We start from the raw sequence: 25,142 nt of genomic DNA on the forward strand, positions 1-25,142 counted from the left end.
ATCTTACCCCATCCCCACACATTCCTATATTTATTTTTTATTCTGTATGTATCTCTATAACTACTTCAAATTCTCTTCAGCATGACATAAATTTAAAAATGTGGTTGGATATACTTTGAGATATGTTTATATCTCTTTTTCATATATATTGATTTTTTAATTAATTTGAAATGACCTTAGTGAGAGACAGTGTATCATAGTGATTAAGAGCTAAAAAAAAAAAAAAAAAAACAAACCCTGGGATCAGAGAGATAAGGATATAAATAGATCCTATCTCTCTTGTTCATTGGCTGTATGACCAATTGAGCAATTAGACAAGTAATGAAACTGTCCAGATTGTTCAGATTGGGATTTGAACCCATGGTCTTGATATCACACACCTGGTCTCAGCCCTTAATGAAGCTCAGATTCTTGATGTCTCACTGAAGAAAGAATTCAGTGAGAGACCAAGTGATAGGTAAGAAGTGGATTTATTTAGACAGAAACACATTCTACAGATGGAGTGTGGGCCATCTCAGAAGGCAAGAGGCCCTGAAATATGGGGTGGTTAGTTTTTATGTATTGGGTAATTTCATAGGCTAATGAGTGGGAGGATTATTCCAAATATTTTGAGGAAGGGACAGAGATTTCCAAGAATGGACTATTGTCAACCTTTTGGTTTTTGACAGTCCAGCTTGAAATTGTCATGGCACTGGTGGGTGTGTCATGGTTAGCTTTTGCCAGTGTGTTATGATGGGCATATAACGAGGTCCACTGGAAGTCAGATCTTCTGCCACATTGGACCTAGTTGGTTCTAACTAGTTTTTGTCATGTCCTATGGCTATATCATGCTTTTAAAAGTTGTTCCTTGCCACCTTCCCTCCTGTTTCAGTAACAGCATCTCTAATGGTCACTCTCCTGGTCTGTAAAATGAAAATAATGATAATGTTGATCTCATAGGTTGTTTGAGGATAAGAGTAGTACCTACCTTATAATGTTGTTATAAAAATTAAATTAAAATGCATATAAAGTGTTTAGTATAATTCCTAGCACTTAGGACGGCCTTATAAATGTTAGCTATTATGATCCTAATGTATACAAAAGAATGGTAATATAGCTTCAAAAAATTCTTGAATACCCAAAATTGTTGGCAAAATGTGTCTGGAGACAGATCCTCTATATATAATCAAATTCTCCAAAGGAACAGTGAAAAAGATAAGAATTATTGGAGAATAGGATTTCTCTTTTAAATAGTTTAATTTTGACTCTTTATATTCCATCCTGCACAGATTTTGTAAGGGTTGAAGTCTCTGACATTTCATATAATAATTGAGTCATTTTTCTTAGAAATTTTTGGAACATGTATTGTTGAAAGTATATAATGACCTTTTTTATTTGTTTTTTAATTTTTTTCTTAATATTATTTTTAAACTTTTTGTATACTGCTGACATTTCAACTGTGTCTCATTAACTTTAGATAAAATGTTTCTTTTTTACAAACTCTTTATAGGGTAAACAAATATATTTATTAATATGATCATTTGTCAGTATTAGTCCTTTTCTCCAATTAAGTTTTTTAAATTGCTCTTTGCTTTGCCTTTCTTTGTTTGTTTTCTGTGGTATATTTGAATGTATTTACTTTTAATCAGAATTATAACTTTTAACATTAAAATACATACAATAAAATTATTTTTATTCTAATATTAATTTCCATTTTAGGAAAAATAAGCATATTTATAAGAATATAGGAGACATGTTATTTTTAATGGATAAAATAATGGCACAAAAAAGGTTTCAAATTAGTTAATTTAATTTAAAAGCTCAACTTTGGTACTCACCTTATCTTTGAGTGGTCTTTCATGCAGATAATCCCAACTTGCCATTATAGGAGCCAAAATAATGGCAAGTTGGGATTATCTGTATGAAAGGCCACTCAAAGTTAGGGTGACTACAAAAGTTGAGCTTTTAGCCTTACATCTCTGATTAAGGACATGTACAATTTTATATCTGGATAAGAGTGTAAAACAAATCATTGTCTGACTCAAGGTTAGCTTGTCTCCCTGCCTAGTTAGCTGTTTGCAAATAATGCATTTTCTGTCTGTCTCTCCTGAATGTCTAACAGTTTTAATTACTATGCAAACCTTTCTGTCCCATGTTCACTTAACTCTTGATCCATATTAATTACTATATTGGGATGGAAGGCATCATCAGCGTCTTGCAGAGACACAGTAACATTCAACTAAACTATTTTTGACCATTCATGGAGACCAGCTGATCCTATAAGACTAAAGAAGTAGTTTATGATTACTTGCTGCTGCTAAGTCGCTTCAGTCATGTCCGACTCTGTGCAACCCCATAGACGGCAGCCCACCAGGCTCCCCTGTCCCTGGGATTCTCCAGGCAAGAACACTGGAGTGGGTTGCCATTTCCTTCTCCAATGCATGAAAGAGAAAAGTGAAAGTGAAGTCGCTCAGTCATGTCTGACTCTTAGCAACCCCATGGACTGCAGCCTACCAGGCTCCTCCGTCCATGGATTTTCCAGACAAGAGTACTGGAGTGGGGTGCCATTGCTTTTTCCGAAGTAATAGGCTAAAATACCATTAATGTCTGTCATCCACCACCCTGAAATATGACTTTGCCAGAATTTGTTGAGGATGATGGTTAAAAAAAAACCCCAAAAAACCAGAGGCTGCATCATCCTCTATAATAGATAAGATTGCTACCTGCCCAGTATTCTGATTTCTCTCTTGAGTCACTGGAATTTTCTTCATTCATTTTAAGCTGTGGTGCTTCTTTAATTTACTGCCTTCATTATTCCAGTTCTTATACTGCAAGTCTTATTTCCTATTCTGTTGCTGAACCAATCCACCACACACTTGTCCCTTTTGAAAAATCCCTGCTTACAACACTGGGTTTATATCTGTTATCTCTTCCTAAGCTCAAGTGCCTTTCCTTTATACTTCTAAATACTTCTACTAGACCAGCCAGCATTTTCAGAATTTTTAAATTTTTCCATGGACATAAAGTTCATCAACTTAAAGCCATCTTATCTGTAACAGTAGAGTCATTAAAGCCAGAGATCTAATTTCATTGTGTCTTAGCACCATGAAACTATTTTTAAAACTGTTTAGGCCTTATAATTATCAAAATACATTTTAAATTTACTAATTGAGATTACTTTGTTTTCTTATTTTTGATGCTTAGTTTGGCATTCTAATTTCAAAATGGAAATAGCATTTGTGAGATGGATTCAGAAACATGTGCAGGGTTCTACTTCTGCTATTGGCCAAGTAGCTTCTATTGGACTCAACCTTCTGCAGAAAGCAAAGATAAATCCTGGAAAAAATATAAAAAGCACTGACAACACTGGAGAGCAGCCTCTTAGAAGAAGGAACTGACACTGCGTGAGTTTCCTGTTTTTTACAGCTTCTAGCCTGAGGAAAAGTCCCGTCCATGGGGCAGCCAAAACTTGAAGAGAAACCTGCTGTTTTACTTGCTTGAAGAATCATGGGGCAAAATTCAAGAAACTATTCCAGATGAAAAGTCAGTGGAAAATCTCAGGAAGAAGACAGCCAAGTAGAGGAAGGTCCAAATTCTGATTTAAACTCTGCCAAATTTTTATCTGATACCTGAACTAGACATGTTCAGGACATACTCTAAGCAGCAGCTCAGTGAAGGTTAAAGAAATTGAACTGAGATTTCAGCTGCTATTCATACATGAGAGACAGTTTGGGATTTGAGTCTAGCCAGCTTAATCATTTGCTAAAAATAAAAAAATTTTTAAGGGAAAAGAAAAAAAAATCAATATATTTTAGAAAACTATAACAGCATCCAAACTCTAAAACATGGCATTCACAATGTCCAGAACAGAATCCAAGGTCACTAGATATATGAAGAAACAGGAAAACTATAACTCATACTCAAGAGCAGAAAGAAAAACTCAAAAAGCAATCATTGGTGGCAGTCCCAGATGTTGACCCAGATGTTGAATTTATTAATGATTTATAATATGCTCAAGGATGTGAAGAAAATATACATTAATACTTGAATGAATGAATAAATAAGAACTCTTAAGAGAAATAGAAACTATTTTTTAAAACTATCAGAAAGTTTAGAATTAAAAAATACAGTATTTAAAATTAAATAGTCACTACTTGGGCTTAGCAGCAGATTGGAGATGAAAGAAGAGTCAGTGAACTTAAATCAATCAGAAATTATCCAATCTGAAGACCAGAGGATGATGGGGGACGGGGAGGGGGGGGGGGAGATGACAATGAAATGAACAGAGTCTCAGGGTCAGATTATGTATAATTGGAATTCCCAAAGGAAAAGAGGAAGAAAATGAGATTGGGAAAAAAAACATGTGAAGACATATGACCTAAATTTTCCAATTTTGATGACATATATATATTTGCAATTTCATGAAGCTCAGCAATCCCAATCAGGATAACTATAAAGAAAATCTCACCTAGGTTCGTTGTAGTCAAGGTGCTTAAAGTGAGAGTGAAAGTGTTATTTGCTCAGTCATGTCCAACTCTTTGTGACCCCATGGATGTAGCCTGCCAGGATCCTCTGTCCATGGGATTTCCCAGGCAAGAATACTGGAGTGGGTTACCATTTCCTCCTCCAGGGAATCTTCCTGACCCAGGAATCGAACCCACGTCTCCTGTGTCTCCTACATTGCAGGTGAATTCTTTACCCACTGAGCCATCAGGGAAGCTCTGAAGTGCTTAAAACCTAAAAAAACAAAAATTTTGCAAATAGAGAAGAATGACACATACATAAGGGAACATTGATTCAAAGGATCAGTCACTTCTCATCAAATGTAATAGAGCCTGAAGACATGGAAACAATATCTTTGAAATGCTGAAAGAAAAATATTGTCAATTCTAAAATCTATATCATGCAAAAATATTCTTTAAGAATCATGAAGAAGTAAAAACATCTTCAGATAAAAGAAAAAGAAAACAAAGAAGATTCACTACCAACAGACCTACACTAGAAGAAATGCTAAGAAATTTTACAGACTGAAGAAGAATAAAATTGGCTTGAATTTTAGCCCTTCAGGAAGGAATGAAGAACACGAGAAATAAAAAATATGTGGGTAAATATAATTTCTTAATTTCTTTAAAATAAATATGACTGTGCAAAGCAAAAATGATAATGTGAGGCTTAGGTGTGTAGGTATAATACATAATTCTCGGCATAGTATATAGAACAACTACAGCACTGTAGCATAAAGGATAGGGCCTATATTGTTGCGGTTCTTATATTTTACATCAAGTGGTATAATATTAACAATTATTTAGACTATGAAAAGTTAAGGATATATTTTATAATCCCTAGAGCAGTGATTCTCAAACGTTTTGGTGTTGAGATCCCATTACAATACTAAGAATTACTGAGGACCCCAAAGAGATTGTGTTTATATAACTTATATATACCTATATATACATTTTAGAAAAAATGAGAAATTAAAAATATTCATTTATTAATTCATTAAAATATCAATAATAAATCTATTCTATGTTAACATGAATAAAATGTTTTTATGCTAAATAATTATATTTTCCAAAACAAAAGTAAGTTAGTGAAAAGATTTACATTGTTATACATTTTGCAAATCTCTTTAATGTCTGACTTAATAGAAGACATCTGGATTTTCATGTCTGCTTCTGCATTCAATCTGTTGTGATATGTTGTTTAGGTTGAAGTATATGAAGAAAATCCATCCTCACACATATATGTAGTTGGAAAATGGAGGAGAATTTAAATAGCCTTTTCAGATAATTGTGGATATTCTTCTTTAATACTACACCAAAACTCTGAAGTGGAGGTTTCTTAAAGGTTAGTTGCCATATAGAATCTAAAGCCATATTAGTGAACTTTCTGTACTCTCCATTGGTCTGTCTTACACTTTGAATGAGTTATAACATCATGCATTGATCATAGGAAAAGTGGTCACAGATCTTCAAAATGTTGATACATTTCATTAGACAATATCCAGAATCACTTTTGTTAATACCACCACCAGCCTCATCAAAGAAAGTATTTAAGTTTGGGAAACTGCCAGTCTTACAGCGGATACAGGTACTTACAAGTTTTCAAAAATTCTAATTTTCACTTGGAAGTTCATATTTCATCATTGGCAATAAATATTATTAGATGTTTTCTTTGACATGACAGGCTCATTTAATTTATTTTTGCAAACAGAAGTATGCTTATTAACCAAGTCTGAATGATAGCTTGATAGTCATAGCTGTCTGTCAAGTAGAAAATGGGATTTCATGAAAAAAGTGGCTCACAAGTTCAGCTCACAAGTCAAACCACCACCACATAAGTGCTTCTCCTCAAGACAACTACTGTGCTTCAGTATACAGAAGAATTACTTCAGTGCATATCTTATCTAATCACACAGAATAGTAAATAGATAGGTACTGGGGGGTCAATACTTAATAAATATTTTCACTGTTTCATCAGGGATATTCTTAAATGAACTTTCTTTTTTAACTGGGAGTACATAGTAGTAAAGAACACAATACTGTTTGGTACCACTGCATTGCTTTGTGCTATAGCCCACAGTTTTACCCTCGACTGTTTCTGTACCATTAGTGAGATTATCACCGCAATTGGCCCAGGATAAATGGTCAGAAGAATTTTCAACACTTTGAATATTTCAGTACTACTTCTCAGGCATTTCAGAAGAGTATCTTCTTGTATGATTAGTTGGTGCTGACACCAGATGAATACAAACAAAATTAGTCCTGCTCTATCAGATTTATTTATTTTTAAGGCAAAAATAGTAACACATCTATTGATAAGACATTAAATCACTATGTTTTTAGTTAAATCTTTGAATCAGTGAATTTCTATCTTGGAAAATGGTAATGCATGTTTCATCCAGGAGGCATTCAGCAATGTTAACTTTTCAAGGCTTTACTAGTCTCTCAGCTATTGTGATTGGTTTGCCACCCAATGCAGTGTAACAACTTAGCCTATAAAATGCCTGAATGGTTTCTTAATTTCTAGTTTGGAAAGTTATAAAAACAATTTGTGGAATTTAAATGCTCACCACACCTGCATTTACAATTACAATTGTTTTGCTTTAATCTCTGAATGATTGATCTCAAAATGATGCTGCAGCTTAACTTGGACATAATGTTCTGTCGCAAAAGACAATAAGGTAAATTATTAACGTTTATAAAACTTATTGAAAGGTAGTTTTCATTGCATTTCATTTGATAAAACAGGAAATCAGTTTCACCCAGTTACTTTATATAGATTTCTTTCTTCACTGAGTCAGAGAATTCTAACACTTTCTACTTTCTCAGTATCTTAGAAGTAAACAGAGAAGCTGTGTGTAGAGAAAAATATTTGTTATTCTAATGAATATACATAACATAAAATTTACCATTTTAACCATTTTTAAATGTACAGTTCATGGACATAAAGTACATTTACATTGTTGTGTAACCATCACCACTGTCCATCTCCAGATCATCTTCATCATCCCATACTGAAACTTTGTACCAATAAAAAGATAAGTCCCCATTCCTAAGCCAATAATCCATTTTTAAATATGAAAAGAATTGTAATTTTTCATTTTAGAGTAAAATGTGATTAATTTCTAAAATGAGTTTAATGTTAAATTTAATATTTTAAGTTTTTATTTAAATGCTTAAATATTATGAAACAAACATATTAATTGTACCTATTCTTGTTGTGCTGCCATGTAGATACAAGGAAAAATTTAGGATTTCATTTTTTTTTATTTTGGCTATACACTGTGGCTTGCTGGATCTTAGTTCCCCTACCTGAGATTGAACCCAGGCCACAGCAGTGAAAACATCAAGTCCTAACCACTGGATTACCATGGAAATCCCCCTTTCCCTTCTTTTCTTCTAGGATTTCAGAATAACTACTTTTTTGGGGATTTCCCTGATGGTCTGGTGGTTAAAACTCCATGCTTCCACTGCAGGGGGTATGGGTTTGATCCCCGGTTGGGAACTAGGAACCCACATGCCATGTTATGGGCATTGCCAAAAAAGAAAATAAACCTAATAGTTTGATAATAGTGAGGTTTTAGCTGGTATATCAGGTATAACTAAAGAAAATTAACAAGAACCCAATAAAGATACAGAGAACAAGCTGACTTAATCTCTGAAAATGAATGTATTTATACCCTAAGTCTATTATATCAGGAATCTGTTAATAGAAAACACAAGAACACACATGCATACAGAGTGTTGATACCATCACATATCATAAAGCCTCTAGAAAACCCTGCTGTATCTACAAAAGAGAATGAAAATATATTAGGCAAATAACATCTTAGTACTCTTGTTTTTAATCATCTTGATTTTGATTTTTAAGATCCCAGGACCACACTTTAAGGACTGCTACCCTAGAGCAACCACTTAAGGCAAAAAGAAAACAACAAGGAATAGAAAAGTATAGTTAAAAGTTCAGTAGATAAATTAAAATGGAGTTCTAAAAGATATTCAATTAACCAAAAGATGCAGAAAATAATGGATAGAGGAACAACAAATAAATATGCAAATAGTAAAATGTAAGACCTAAATTTAAACATATCACTAATTATATTAAATGTTAATGGACTAAACACTCCTGTTAAAAGGTAGAGACTGTCAAAATGAATTAAAAAAAAACAAGACCCATCTATACTCTGACTTCCAGAAGGCCCTTTAAATAGATATAAGTTGAACAAGGAAGCTAATATACTATTCATTCAATAAGTGTAAGAAGGCACTTTGCTGCTGCTGCTGCTAAGTCACTTCAGTCGTGTCCAACTCTGTGTGCCCCATAGATGGCAGCCCACCAGACTCCCCCGTCCCTGGGATTCTCCAGGCAAGAACACTGGAGTGGGTTGCCATTTCCTTCTCCAATGCATGAAAGTGAAAAGGGAAAGTGAAGTTGCTCAGTCGTGTCCAACTCTTAGCAACCCCATGGACTGCAGCCTTCCAGGCTCCTCCATCCATGGGATTTTCCAGGCAAGAGTACTGGAGTGGGGTGCCATTGCCTTCTCCGAGGAAGGCACTTTAATATTAAGCAAAAGAACTGTCAAGACAAAGGGTATTACCAGATATAAAAGTTAAGCAAAGAATATTATGAAATATAAAGAGCTACAATTCATCAAACACATAAAAATAATAGATGTGTATATGAAGCCAAATAGTAGGAATAAAGAGGAGGAACTTACCAGGTAGTAAGAAACAAAGGGATAAAAATCCCCACAATCATAGTTGGAGCTTTTAGAGCCCTATGCTCAGTCCCAATTCATGAGCTTCAGGAGATGTAGGTTCAATCCCTGGGTTAGGAAGATCCCCTGGAAGAGGGCATGGCAACCCACTGTAATATTCATGCCAGGATAACCCCACGGATAGAGGAGCCTGGCAGGCTGCAGTCCATAGGGTCACACAGAGTTGAACATGACTGAAGTGACTGAGCACACACACATAATCTCTTGTACTTAGAGATACAGAATCGAGCAACATTGGTTTAACATTTGAAAATCAGTCAGTCAATGTAATTCACTACATTGAGAGAACAAAAGAGAAAAGATAAATAATCATTTGAATAGATGTAGCAAAAACATCTGACAAAATTCAGCACCCTTCATGATTTAAAAATAACCGCAATGAAACTTAAAGCCAATAGGGAATAGAAGGAATGTTCCTCAATCTGATAAAAGACATCTCTAAAAAACCTGCAATCTGTGTCACACTGAAAGTATTGAATGTTTTACCCTTAAGGTTGGGAACAAAGCAAGAAAGTCCATTCTCACCATTTCTATTCAATAGTCCAATAAAACAAAAACAGAAGGTATAAAATTAGAAATTAAGAAGTAAAAGTGTTTTTTACGTCTATGACTCCTTTGCTGCCCTGCATATAGGATCTTCGGTACCATGTTTCTAAATTCCATATATATGCATGCATTAATATGCAGTATTTGACTTTCTCTTTCTGACTTAATTCACTCTGTATAATAGGACAACCCAGAGGGATAGGGTGAGGAGGGAGGCGGGAAGGGGATTCAGGATGGGGGGACACATGTATACCTATGGCCGATTCATGTTGATGTTTGGCAAAAACCATCACAATATTGTAAACTAATTATACTCCAATTATAATAAGTTAATATTTTTTAAAAACCACTTAGCCCATCAAAAAAAAAAAAAAAGAAAACTTTCTAATTGCAGATAACATGGTTTAAGTAGAGCATCCCGAGGAATCATGAATATAGCAAGTACTCAGGATACAAAGTCAAAATGCAAAATTACATGATTTTCATATGTAATTGAAGGTATAATCAGTTTGAAAATTAAATTCAAAAAGCAATTCTATAGCATAAAAAACCCAAAATACTTAGGAATCAATTTTGCGAAAAACAAGCAGTACCTCTATACTGAAAACTACTACATATTACTGAGAGAAATTAAAGATCTAAATCATTGAAGACCATTATTTATGGATTAGAAGATATAGTATTTTCAAGATGACAGTTCTCCACATAAAAGATCAATAAAATGCAATCCCAATTATAATTGTACCTTGAGGCTTTAAAAAACAGAAATTGACAAATTTATTCTAAAATTTATATGGATATACAAAGGACCTAAAATACTTTAAAAAGTAGTGCTTTCCAATAGAACTTTCTGTGAGGATGAAAATATTCTATATCTGTACTAGCCAATATGTGACTATTGAGCACTTGAAAGAGGGCTAGTGCTACAAAGGAACTGATCTTTTAATTTAACATGTTTAAATGTGATTATGTAAATACATGTGGCTAACGGTTATTGTAGTGAACAATGCAGAAGGTAATTCTGAAAAAGAAGAGTTAGACCACATGACTTTGAAACTTAGTGTGCTGCTGCTGCTGCTAAGTTGCTTCAGTCGTGTCCGACTCTGTGTGACCCCATAGATGGCAGCCCATCAGGCTCCCCTATCCCTGGGATTCTCCGGGCAAGAACACGGGAGTGGGTTGCCATTTCCTTCTCCAATACATGAAAGTGATAAGTGAAAGTGAAGTTGCTCAGTCGTGTCCGACTCTTAGCGACCCCATGGACTGCAGCCCACCAGGCTCCTCTGTCCATGGGATTTTCCAGGCAAGAGTACTGGAGTGGGGTGCCATTGCCTTCTCCAGAAACTTAGTGTAAAACCATAGTAATTAAAACGAAGACAAACATAATAGAGAGCCTGGAAACAATCCACACTTAAGTAATCTTGATTTTTGACAAAGGTGCTAAAACAATTCAAAGGGAAAGCTAATGGTGCTGGAACAACTGGATATCCACATGAAATAAAATGAACCTCTAGCTGCATCTCATATACACACAAAAATTCAAAATGGGTCACAAATTTAAATATAATTCAAAAAAGTCTAAAGCTTTTAAAACTAAACATAAGAGATTATCTTTGCAATTTGGATACAGGCAAAGATCTCTTCAGTTCTGTTCAGTCACTCAGTCATGTCTGTCTGTCTGTGACCCCGTGGACTGCAGCACTCTGGGGGCTATCCTGTCCATTACCAACTCCCGGAGCTTGCTCAAACTCATGTCCATTGAGTCAGTGATACCATCCAACCATCTCATCCCCTATCATCCCCTTCTCCTCCTGCCTTCACTCTTTCCCAGCATCAAGGTCTTTTCCAATGAGTCAGTTTTCGCATCAGGTGGCCAAAGTATTGGAGTTTCAACTTCAGCATTATTCCTTCCAATGAATATTCAGGACTAATTTCCTTTAGAAGATCTCTTAAGCAGGTCATTGAAAGTAATCACAAAAGAATAATAATAAATTAGACTTAATCAAAATTAAAATTTCCCATCAAAAGGCAAGACTAAGAAAATGCTAAGGCAAACCACAGACTTTAAGAAAATATTTGCAATGCATACATCTGACAAGGAATCATTTCCAGTACATGCAGGGACTGTCTACAACTCAATAATTTTTAAAAAGACAGCCCAATTTAAAAATGGTCAAAGATATAAACAGACTTTTCACAAAAGATGTACAAATGGCCAATAAACACAGTATCGTTAGTCATCTGAGGAAATGCAAATTAAAACCAAAATATCCACAGCATGGTTAAAATTAAAGAGATTGACAACTCCAAATGTTATCTAGGAATTGGAACAACTGGAACTCTCATATTTTGTTGGAAATATAAAATTGTACATCCATTTTGGGGAAAGATCTGGCAGTTTCTTATACAGCTGAACTTAAACCTATCACATGACCTAGCAATTCCATCCTGAGGTATTTACCCAAGAAAAGCGAAAAAATATGTCCACAAAAAGATTTGAGTAAGAACATTCACAGAAACAGTCCATCAACAGAAAAAGTGAATAAACAAATTATCATATAAACAAATTCATGTAATTAATTATACAGTAGAATTAGTGGGGTTAACTGTCCTGGTTTGCCAGGGACTCAAAGGATTTCTGGAATACGTGACTTTCAGTGCTAAAACTAGGAAAGTTTTTTTAACTAGGAAACTTTTGAGCAAACCAGGAGCTGGTCACCATAGTTGTCCACCTCAGCAGTGCAAAGACCTAACTCCTGGTACATCCAACAGCATGGATGAATCTCAAAACGTTACGCTGAGTGCGTGATACCTATGCAAGAGTTCATATTCTATAATTCCATTTATGTGAAGTTCTAGAGTACGCCAGCTAAGTTGTAGTAAAAACAAAAGCAGGGCAGTATTTGTGTCTCAGGGGTTGGCTGGTGGGTAACGGATGTCAGAGAACATTCGAGAGTGATGGTAATGTTCTTTATTTGTATACACCAGTTGTCAAGACTCAATGAATGGTAAGTTGAGGTATCGACATATCTGTGTCCTAAAAGTACCTATAAACAAATACTGAACTCTAGTTAATGGTAAGCATACTGGAGTGAGATCTAACTCTTCTGTACTTGTCAAGTGTGAAATTTCTAAAACAGTGGTATGTAAATGTCTGAGGTAGAGGAAGGGAGAATCATTCTTTGAGGATTGCTCCTGAGTGGAATTGTTTGTCATGACTATTCGATTTAGAAAAATTTTCTGTAACTTTCCATGTGGCTGAATCCTTCTTTTGTTTTATGACCCTATACTTTGTGGGAAGAATCTTAATTTTTTTTCTAAATTGGTGGACTTCTTTCTCTATTATAAGTATGTAATTTGGCTGCAATTTTGCTTTGTTAATTGCTCTGATACTATTCTTTGCTCACACTTCTTTGCAGTTTTTTATAATATTTACAAGTGTAAGTAGAGAAACTCCATATTATAAGATGTTATTACTTTTAGCAGTCATAGTATTTCTTAAAGCAGTGACTATAAATTTACTTATGGTTATATTAAAGGATGATAATGCTTATAGCATTCTAACTTTTCTTGTTACTTAACTTTTCTGTAATAAAATAGTACTTTTAAAATGGAAATTGGATTGCTTTTAGATTAGCTTTTTATTAGCAACATTTTTTTGATTCATAATAAATATGCACAGTAAAAATGCACATTGTAGAAAAGCTTAGTCTTGATTAAAAAATTTAATCTTGCTAGGATTTTATTTTCACACATACTTTTTGCTGTAATAGTGAGTTAGATCAGAGAAGATATGCTGTTGCTATCCCAAAATCTTTCAAGATATATTTCATCTTTAAGTTTGCTTTCTTCTCATTCACCTCTAAAAATGTGTTGTTCTTACGAGGATGTCAGTTATAATAATATTTTTCAATCCTATCAAACCCATTGAAACCTCATAAATTTTCATCACCTATTTCTATGCTGAAATTAATAGATTGTTTAACATACATACACACATAACTTCAAAAATTCAGTGCAATTGCCCTAATTGTAATCTAAGGAGAAAATAAAAGGAAAGTAATTAATAAATATTTGAATGTGTAGATCTGAGGGTATGCTACAGTGGTCGGATGCTTGTATCCACACACAGGAACCGTGAAGGAGACGATACGTGCAGACTGTCCCGGGTGTGCTCTTGTGCACTGCATACCACAAGCAGTGCTGCTGGCACTTTCATACCGTTCTGGAATTTTTGACTGTTCTTGATAAAGGTCTGAACAAAAAACAAAGGACAAATTTCCCTCGATTTACATGTTATGTGTGTTTCTGGATATGTTGGCATCTATTTAAAACTGTGTAAGCATTAACTTTGTTTATATTTAAAACAGATTTAGGTTCTGGCTCAGATCATTATGGATAAGTTTTTCATCTTCATAAATGTCCAAGAGGACATGGGGACATTATGAAGGTCAGATAATTCTCCTACGTGGAGAACTCTCCTGTAAATTGTCAGTCATCCAGCAGCCCTGGCCCTTGTGTGGTGAATGCCATCATTTCCGCTAATCATTGTGACACTAGAACACAAACTTCCAAAACACCACATTAGGTGTTTCTCACAATATACGTTTGGCAATTGTGTCACTTTTCAGAATAATGTCTTTAAGATAAATAGGATTACAAAGGAAACCAACTGTATTCAAATATTTCAGGCTAAGAATCTCTGCAAAGGTGGATACCACACCCTTCTCCAATAGACACACTCCAGTTGACAACCACTGTTACAACCAGTGTTATAACCACTGTTATGTAAGGCTTTCTTTCTGTATTTCAGGAAATGGTGAAAGCTTTAGTATTAAAATACTTTGGATTTGGAAGTGCATTTGGGTGCCTGCATCATTTTGTCATCAACATAACAATATCAACAGAGGATTAACATCAGCTCTAATAGAACAAAGCAAATAGTACAGGAATTGTGTTTCTATTCTAATTTTGCTTCTTATTGGAAATTAAGGGTATCAAATGCACTAATGTTTCTATCTCCCATTCTTTTCTCATTGTGCCTAAACTACCTCTCTGATTAACATCGATCATTTGCCAACTTGTTTATTCATATATTACTTAAAGGAGTAAGGTAACCTTGGCCGAACAAAATCTTCCTCCAGCTGCTGCTGGGCAAGTTGACAAAGAACTTAAATGTATTAACAGGGTAGTTGAAACACAAGTGGTTCTAAAAATAGGAATTGTAAAGCATGATAATCAACAGTTGATTTCAACTGGCACTCACTCAGTGTTTTCTAGGGGTGCATTGCAAGAGGTGACTATATTGTATGTGGACAATGTATATCATGATAAATGTGCAGACTGTTGGGATGATGACTTTTATTTCTTTTAGGGTATGTCTCTATGCCAGACTGTTGTCGTAGGCTCTGTGGTCATTCTTCTGTACTCTTCAAGAGCATGTTATAATTTGGTGGTGATCACCATATCTCAGGATACATTAGAAAGTCCATTTAATTATGGCTGGGATAATCTTTCAGATAAGGTAAGAACCTAACATTTATTGCAAATCTGAGTGTATGATAATGAAGTTAGCCTGACTAGGAGAATGTTTTGAGTCTTTGACTTACAAACACTTTTATGGAATCTCTAGCCACTATCAGTAATCATACTTCAAAGTTCTATGTTTAAAAATTCTCATTCATATGTAGCAGTTGAAATCATTCTTCAGAGAGAACTTCTCCCAAAGTAATATTTTATTTTCTTTTTGTGAATAATATTAACAGTGTATTAAATCTATTGGTCATAAATCTATTTTCAGTTCAGTTCAGTCACTCAGTCGTGTCCAACTCTTTGTGACCCCATGAATCGCAGCACGCCAGGCCTCCCTGTCCATCACAAACTCCCGGAGTTCACTCAGACTCACATCCATCGAGTCAGTGATGCCATCCAGCCATCTCATCCTCTGTCGTCCCCTTCTCCTCCTGCCCCCAATCCCTCCCAGCATCAGAGTCTTTTCCAATGAGTCAACTCTTCCAATGAGGTGGCCAAAGTACTGGAGTTTCAGCTTCAGCATCATTCCCTCCAAAGAAATCCCAGGGCTGATCTCCTTCAGAATGGACTGGTTGGATCTCCTTGCAGTCCAAGGGACTCTCAAGAGTCTTCTCCAGCACCACAGTTCAAAAGCATCAATTCTTTGGCGCTCAGCCTTCTTCACAGTCCAACTCTCACATCCATACATGACCACAGGAAAGACCATAGCCTTGACTAGACGGACCTTTGTTGGCAAAGTAATGTCTCTGCTTTACTAATTTGTAAAGGATAGTGTTTAAGTATCTCTTTATAAGTTGATATTCTGTCATTAGCTAGTAAATATGGTTATGTCTTTAATTTGCTAGGATGAAATTAATTCTCTCTTACCCAAGAACTATATATAACCTAAATATTTGGTTCAGTTTTAGATGTATGACTTTTATGAAAATTTGGCATTATCAGTCTTGAAAATGGGAGTGCATTCATAGTTCCTTGGGTGTCTAGGTGTTTTCTGTAGTGACTCCTGGCACGCTTGCTGTGCATATCTGACCTCCCAGCATTCTCCATCCTTCTGCTAGAAGTAGCCTGACCTAGGTGCATGTCATGTCTTTATTTATATTAATTTAGCTTTGTACTGAATTTAAGCATCCTGGAATGCTGTTTTATCAGGATTTTAATTATCTTTCAAAGAAGGAATTTTCACATTTGGTTCTGTGTGGCAGATTCCCTTCACTCCTTTTCCCATTTCTCTTTCCCCACATTTATTAGAATAGAAACAAATTCAACATGGAATTTAAGCCCAAAAGCATATTTTTAAATAGCAACAGAGCTGAGTGACTTGCATGTTACATTTCTCTACAGGTGTAACTCAGGGTAAGTGCGATTATTTTGCCTTTGGAGCAGCTGGAACCTGTAGTCTCATTTATAACCCTCCTCAGACTACGGGACCTAAACCACCCACACCACTACCCATGTGTTAAAAATATTTTCATAAATTGATGTGTTGAAAAAGTTAATACCTCTTTATTCTACTTAACATCAAAGCATTTTATGATCTTTAAAGGATAAATATCATTACATGAGAAGCCATAAAATATAGAAAATTAATTTAGAGTTCTATGTGCTTGTAAGTTGATCTTTTAAGTTACCCTACCTGGAGCAAGTTGTTTGTGGAGGGTGATTCCTTACATGTAAGACTGATTTTAAAACTGCTCGACCATATTCTATTCACAGGCTCATGTAAAAGACATAAGTGGAGAAGAGTATATTGTATTTGGAATGGTCCTCTTTCTGTGGGAACATGTGCCAGCATGGTCAGTGGTACTGTTTTTCCGGGCACAGAGATTAAACCAGAATTTGGTATGATATCATAACATTACCTAATGCCTGTTCTCCTTATTTTTAAAAATAATAGAACATTTATATTGATTTTCTATTTTTGGCAAAGACTAAAAAGGATTATAGATCTCAGCCTCCTTTCTTAGTTGAAAAGTAAATCTGCATATTCTATCTACTACACTGTTCGCAGGCACCTGCCGGCATGATAAACAGTCACAGTTATAGCTCCAGAGCATACTTCTTCGACAATCCGAGGCGATATGATAGTGATGACGACTTGCCAAGACTGGGAAGTTCAAGAGAAGGAAGGTAGTTGCACTGAATTGGTACCAACATAGATTTTTTTAAAAAAGCTTTAACCCAAATATGAAAAGGGTGATTTGCTGATACATGTCAATAAATAAGATCATTTAACATTGGCGCGTAGAACAGTAGATGTTAAACCCATGATGAGACCTGTACTATAAAGAATTATCATCTGCTTCTAAGTCCATATATTACCTTTATTTGAGAAATGCCTTTGGGGCTAAAATGGCACCCTTTCATTTCAGGATCCCTTGTTAATTCAAAGCTGATAGGGGTTGGTGAGCAGAGAAGAAATACTATTATATATGTTGCCATATCTACTATGCTGTTCAAATTGCACAGAGAAACTCTAAATAAAACTCTTGGGAAGCTTAGCTGCTATAAGAAATCTTCAGTGCCCTCCTTGTTCCAAAATCATTACAAGTCCATCCCATTAGCTTTGGTATCAGTGCCGAGGAAGCCTTAATGCACACTAAATAATGCTTTGAATTTGATACAGCATTTTCTATAATCCTCACTTCATCTGGACAAGTTACTTAACCTCAATTTTTTGTCTGTTTTTCATCTGTAAAATAGGGATAATAATAGAACCTATCTGAAAGGATTGTTGTGAAGGCTGAGTGCATGTGTGTGTAAGCATACATATGTATGTCCTAGAATAAAGCACAGCACATAATAAGCACTATGTTACTATTATTATTATCTGATAATCAAGTTCTACTAATTTTGAGTGGTATTTATTCATTCTTTTCTAATATGTGATATAGAATCAAGGATATTAGATATAAGTTATTGAATTTTGTAGAAAGCCATTATTTGGTGAAGAACATAATTCATTCAAAACTAGAAGTGCTAGCATGAGTTATTATATCCTGATCACAGTCCTTTTTTGCCCCTTTTTTGCAGTTTATCAAATTCACAAGGTTTGGGCTGGTACGGCACCATGACTGGCTGTGGCAGCAGCAGTTACACCGTCTCTCCCCACCTGAATGGACCTCTGACGGACACTGCTCCTTTGCTCTTTACTTGTAGTAACTTAGATGTGAACAGTCACCAGAGCTTATACGTAACACCACAAAACTGATGGCATCATCAAGTTGTGATTCTTCAATCATTTTTCATGAATGTGTATATTCAGTGTGTTTAAATTCCATCTGCATAAACATTCCATTATCCGTTACAACTGAAAACAAAGCCTGGAAATGTGGCTGAGTCCAGTGGAGGACACAGCTGTTACTTTTGACCTCGACCTGGTAAAATGAAGTACAATGGAAAATTTGGAGCCAGAGAAAAGAAGGATTAGATCTTAAGGGACTCGATGGCCTCCATACATCCTGACTTTGGAATATCAAACGCATATTTGCACTTTTATCTTTGTTCTGAAAGAGTACACTGCAGTCCCCAAAGTCATACCCAGTGTTCACACTGGGATGTTATGTTGTACATCAAATCAGGAGGCAGTTTCCCTACAAAAATCAAAGCCTGTATATTCAGCAGTGTACTCCATGTGGAATTCTTACCCAATAAAGTTTATAGTGTGAACAGTGCACAGAATGAAGGCATAGAAACATATCATTCTTTTGAAAGATCTATTGAAAATATGTAATCATTGAAGATAGTTCTTTTAAGCATGATTGTACAGTACTAACTGAAATTATTCAATCATTTTAAAGAAATGATACTATAATCCTTTACAGTGAGGACCAGCAGTGTTCTTTGGAAAGCCACAGTCATTTCTTCAAGAGCAAAGTATACTAATCAAAATTATGTGGCTACTTTGAGTAGAATTGGTCAAGTGATTATTCTGTATGGTTAAGATAATGCAGTAGTTTAAGCATGATTCTTCAAGAAAACAACAGCAATTTTTGTGTAGGGAGATATTGATAGAAACTTCTTAGGACTAAAGTTTACAGATGCATTTAAGAATTATTCAGAAAATATACAATTCTAAGTTAAAACATGAATACATTTTCAAAGGCATTCAATTAGCTGAAATAAAATATAGCAAATCTTACCTATTATTCCTATGAATCAGGATTAACCTCAGGTAAATTAAATCATGATATGTTATTGCAGTGAACTCAAGTGCAATACTTTGTAATACATATAATTTTTCCTTTAGTTTTCATTTTTATATCCTGCATATGGGCAAAGCCAAATTAATTCAAATTAATCCCAGCACTAGACTAAATGAACAACTTATGTGAAGGTACTAACTAGGTAAGTATAAAAACCAGTGGTTAACAATATTGGAGTACTTTTAGAATTACATTAAAACTGTCTTGAACGTCCTTAGATCTAAAAAATATATATATATATATATGGTAGGCTAAAGTGATAGGGAATTTTAAAATGCACTTTCTACCAGTGTCTATATGGAAAAAAGTAGATGCTAAATACCTCAAGAGCCCAAGATAACAGGCAACATTGGGAAGTTGTCACAACATGCTTAAAGATGACTATATACGGTTATTTGCTAATCTATTTCTTCAGAACTGGAACTAATACAACTGTCTTTTTCTGTCTTTACTTTGATTAGAAAGTTCTTTTTCTGCTCTTACATAAAACATCTTTCAACTTTTTGATTGATTCAGTAACTTCACAGAAGTATAACAGTAAGTGAAACCCCAAGAAAAAAATGAAATTTTTAATGCTTTTGATCTCTTTGGAAGCTGGTACACAGACAAAGAAATTTAATCTTTTTATAGTACAAAAAAAATTCTGAATTCAGTGCAAATCATAAACTTATACATGTCACTTAGGATTTATAAAATTTATAGTATAGAATTTATAGATTGTAACAGGACAACATACTGTGCACTTACCTGAGTGTATTTTTACTGCAACTTCAGTTACTGGGTTTCTTTTCAGAATGCCAACTATTTATTGTCTTAATAATGTTAGGTATTTAATTATCTAAAGCTATCTAAGAAGATGTGTTGCCTTTGTTAATCCTTGGAGTTCAAAGTGATACATTTTTTCTAGGAAAGCTTCCCCAGACTTCCCTACATAATGCTCCTATTTGACCAGATAAGTGAGGATTACTTTTTAAAAAATATTTCAGATAAAATAACCTGGTTTTTTCAGTTGCATTAGTTGATTCTTTCAAATCTGAGATTTGTAAATTTCTTATCCCTGACCAGGGAACCTGAATTCTTCCATTTGTCTCCTTAAAGACATCTCCCACAATAAATCACCAAAGACAAAGAAAGGTAAGCTTCTGGCCCAGTTTTTGCTTAAAAATTTCAAAGCACTAGGAGCACTTTAAGTCTGGTCTTGAAAGAAGGAGTTGTTTATCAAATCAAAGGGCTATCGATCCCCTGTTCATCCTGCACTGAAGCACATGATGACAATTTCAAACCTTCTTTTTGGTTCACTAACTAGAAAAGAGAATTTCATTGCTTAAGTGTGTAATTCTACAGTGATTAGCAGTACTTGTTTTTATTGTTTCATTTGGACGGTCATTAATTTTGAAACTCTTGCCACTCATTATAGCTGGTAGTAGTTTTATGAAAGATGTAATTTATAGCTAAAGTGGCTTTTTTTTAAGCATAGCTGCCTTTTTTATTGTTTAAGTGTTTCTCAGCTATAAAATCAGTGTCAAACTGGTTATAAAAGTATAGCTGTGGCCAATGAATGTATTTATTTGTTTCACTAAGTTGTAACAAAACACTACTGTTAAAAATAAAAGTGTTTGTGCTTTTATTTGGAGGTCGGGTTTTCTTAATCTCTTTTAACAGACTACACCCGTTGAGTTTCTGTCATGTAAGGATAAGAAGCCTACCATAGGAAAGAGAAAAATACGTAGAGTTACAAATGACAGTTTACTTTAAGTGAGCTTGTCATTACAGATATTCCTTGGCTTGTCCTAAGTGAAAATGCATTGAATACAGCTGGCCTAGAACATTACAGCTTAGACTAGCCTTCCCTAAACATGCTCAAAACACTTATATTAAACTGCAGTTGGGCACAACCATCTAACACGAAACCTGTTTTGTAACAGAGTGTTGAATATCATGTAGAATTTATTGAACACTGTACTGAAAGTGAAAAACGAAATGGTTGTATTCGGTACAGAATGGTTGGGTATGGGTTGTGTACCCTTGTGACTGCGTGGCTGAGCGGGTGCTGTGGTGCTGCCATGCCCCAAATCATGAGAGAGGTCCGTACTGCATATCATTAGCCTGGGGGGAGAAACCAAAATTCAAAAGTGGAAGTACAGTTTCTATCAAATGTGTATTGCTTTTGCACTGTTGTCAAGTTGAAAAATCTAAAGTCGAACTATTGTATATGTGGATAACTGTACGTACTGAACATTGAGATAACCATGTACGACATTAGCTGTACACTAATTAGTATTACACACTAATTTGATATGAAATACCATACTTTAAAATACCAATGTTATTAGATAGTATGTGCGTAAGTGCTAAGTTGCTTCAGTTATGTCTGACTCTGTGACCCTATGGACTACAGCCTGCCAGTCTCCTCTGTCCATGGGGTTCTCCAGGCAAGAATACTGGAGTAGGTTACTGTGCCCTCCTCTAGGGGATCTTCCTGAGCCAGGGATTGAACGTGCGTCTCTTACGTCTACCTGCATTGGCAGGTGGGTTCTTTACCACTAGCGCCACCTGGGAAGCACCACCTGGGAAGACCATATTAGATAGTACATGTTTATTGAAACATTAAGCTAAGAAAAATCCTTGTGTGAAAGAACTTACAACACCTCTCTCCTTCCCCTTAGATTCTTAAACAGGTAGAAATTTATCTAGCTCATAATTCTGGGCAGCTTTTCTTTGATTATTCAAGAAATTCTTCAGTAATACTTTCCCCTGAAAAAAGAGTTCTTACCATTTTTTCCATAATAGGCCCCTTTCATAACTTGCCAAAACCACACCAAATTTCTAATATAGTTTCAGAAGCTTTATTGATCACCTAAAGTCCAGAAATCCTTGGGCGCCTATTGATTTACTGTGAAGAATATTTGGAGTGAAGGTATGATCACTAGCAATAATAAAGTTGTCGTTTTAAAAGCAGTTTATTCAACAAACATTTAATAAGTGTTCATATGCCAGAAACTATGCTGTGGAGATGCAAACATGGATGAAGTCCCTTTTCCTGCTCTTAAGGAGCTCACATTCTAGAAAGGAGACTTTACAAACAAAAACAATACAGTACAATAAGTGACGTGGTAGAGGTAGGTTGTAATTAGAGTGGTGACACAGAAGAACTTAGACGATCCTCCTTGGGTGGAGCAAGGGCGGATTCACAGAAGTGACCGCTGTGCTGGGCCTGCAAGGGTACATAGACATTTCCCAGGTGGGGAAGGATGGCTAGGGCACTTGATAGAGAACAGCAGGCACCAAGGTGTGGAGGCCTGACGATGCTGCATCTGAAGAATTCCAAGTCTGTTTTAGCAGAACATGAGGTTGGGGGAAACAGAAAGACCCCTATCAGAGTACTTTGTTCACCAAGGAAAGAGGTTTGGTTTCCTCCTAAAGGTTCATGAATTCACTGTGTGTTAAGCAGGGAGTAACATTGTGAGAGTGCTTCTAGAAAGCCCACTTTGGTAACACTGTGAAGCAAAAGAGAGGAGACAGGTTGGGTGCAAGGAAAAAGGTTTGTACTTTAGGGAAGAGCAATGAAAATGGAAAGACAGTGATATATCAGAGATACGGAAATAAAATCCATAGAGATTAGACACTGGCTGGACAGGGGAGTGGGAGGTTAGCCTAGAGAATGTAGATGATGATGGTTCTAAAATTAACCAAAGGAAGGAGCATAGGCATAAGAGTAGGTTTGGGGCAGAATAACTTTTTAAGATACACACAGGTGTCTGTGGGACAACCAAGTGAAGATGCATAGAAGGAAGATGGTCTGAGAAGTTTGGGCTAAAGGTACGGATTTAAGAGATCACTGAATTGGAAGGACTCAAGAGTGAGAAGTGGTGGTGCTGAAGACAGCAGGAATAAAAGCCTAAGGAATAACTTAAAGAATACATGGAAAGAGGCACTCAGAAGTGAGGGAAATACAAGAAACCTAGTGGAAAACAGATTTTTAAAGGAGGAGCTGTCAACAGTGTCAAATGCAGAAAAAAAGTCAAGTAAGAAATGGCTTGTGAACCAAACCATAGATTTAGAATTGGGATTTAGACTTCAAAAGACAAGATTGTTAGCTACTAAAAAAAAAAGCCAAATTTCAGTTAAGGGAGCAAGTGGAGGGGGACAAAGTGAAGGCAGGAATATTCTTTCCAAAAGTTTGGCTGTTAAAAAAAGAGAGAGAGTAGGGGCATAAGATGAGAGTTAGAGAGTTACACAGGCAAAATAATTTTAAAATAAATTTAAACCCCTCTACCAAATTTTCAGAGTACCACAAATGTCTTTACACTTCTATATTTGGTGCTCATTTCATAGTCTTTTGAGTCTCTAAGAATACTGACTTTATAGTAGGTTAAATATCTTTCTTTTCCTGCCCTATTCAAATTAGGGGGGAAAGGAAATAGGACATATATTATTAAACTTAGTTCTGTGATAATTAACTTAAATATATTGAATACATTTTCATACATTCACTCAAAAAATATTTATTGGATACCTACTATGTGCTTGACACTGTATCAGGCCGTAGGGACATAAAGAACAAAAAGTATACAGTAGTGTTAAGTAGCATTTCTAAGCCATTATATAAATAAACCCTGCTTTATTAATAATGTTACATCTCAACCTGATATACCTGCTAAGACATACAGAAAGAGCCCATAACTTTGAGGTATGCACTTCCTTTTTTCCTACAATTACCATGTGCTATAAATTCCTAAACCCCTTCAAATATTTTTATCATTGAAGATCTTTCCTTAATGAAGACTTCTAAAAATTACAGTTTAGTTATGGGGAGAAGAAAGAAATAAATATCACATGCAAAACCCCAAAATTTTATGCCTATAACTATACAGCATAAAAAGGGTAACAAAGTTCAAAAAAGAATTTTAGATTGGAACTCAAAATGATTCCTTATTCTAAGGCTTATAGTAGTATATAGTTGCAGATATTTTTCCTGAAAAAAAAAAATCATTGAAACATTATTCATATTACACATGGTTCAAAGGACATGATGCCTATAACTGACTCTTCAAGAGAAAAAAATAGTATATGCGTGTATATATACAGAGATAGCATGAGCGAGAAAGCAAATATGAACAATTAAGGAATCTGGTAAAAGAGTTCTTTGTACTGATACTATCCTGGAAACATTTCTATAAATTTGAAATTATATAAAAATAAAAAGTTTCCCCAAATTTTTACTCAGAATCAGGGAAAGTACTATGAGAATAAATATATAAATCTATTCAACTTTTCACACTGTTTAGAAACCCCTTACACCCTTGAATTATCATTGTATCTTTCTACACACCAAAATAAGCCAATCAAAATAGCAAAATAATTCTAAAAGTGATTTGTTTCATACCAATGTATTATAGGGTTGCCAAATAAAACACAGGACTCCCAGGTAAATCTGAATTTTAAAGGAGGAATAATTTTTGGTATATGTTTGTCCCATATTACATGCAACATACTTATATTAAAAAACTGTTGTATATCTGAAATTCAAATTTAACTAGGCATTCTGTATTTTTTTTTTTTTTTTGGACTTCCCTGGTGGCTCAGACGGTAAAGCGTTTGCC

At 35.1% G+C, this 25,142-nt stretch overlaps 1 protein-coding gene across 1 annotated transcript in view; it reads left to right on the forward strand.

Moving 5' to 3' along the window:
* Positions 1–19,767, forward strand: part of GPR137C (G protein-coupled receptor 137C) — a 55,307-nt gene extending 35,540 nt beyond the window's left edge. The window contains exons 4-7 of the mRNA XM_006073821.3: positions 15,180–15,329; positions 17,051–17,176; positions 17,346–17,464; positions 18,368–19,767. Coding sequence (XP_006073883.1) covers positions 15,180–15,329; positions 17,051–17,176; positions 17,346–17,464; positions 18,368–18,545 — 573 coding nt within the window. The 3' untranslated portion in view covers positions 18,546–19,767. The remainder of the gene's footprint in view (positions 1–15,179; positions 15,330–17,050; positions 17,177–17,345; positions 17,465–18,367) is intronic.
* The last annotated feature ends 5,375 nt before the right edge of the window (positions 19,768–25,142 follow it).

This window comes from Bubalus bubalis, chromosome 11, assembly GCF_019923935.1.
Source record: "Bubalus bubalis isolate 160015118507 breed Murrah chromosome 11, NDDB_SH_1, whole genome shotgun sequence".
NCBI lineage: Eukaryota > Metazoa > Chordata > Mammalia > Artiodactyla > Bovidae > Bubalus > Bubalus bubalis.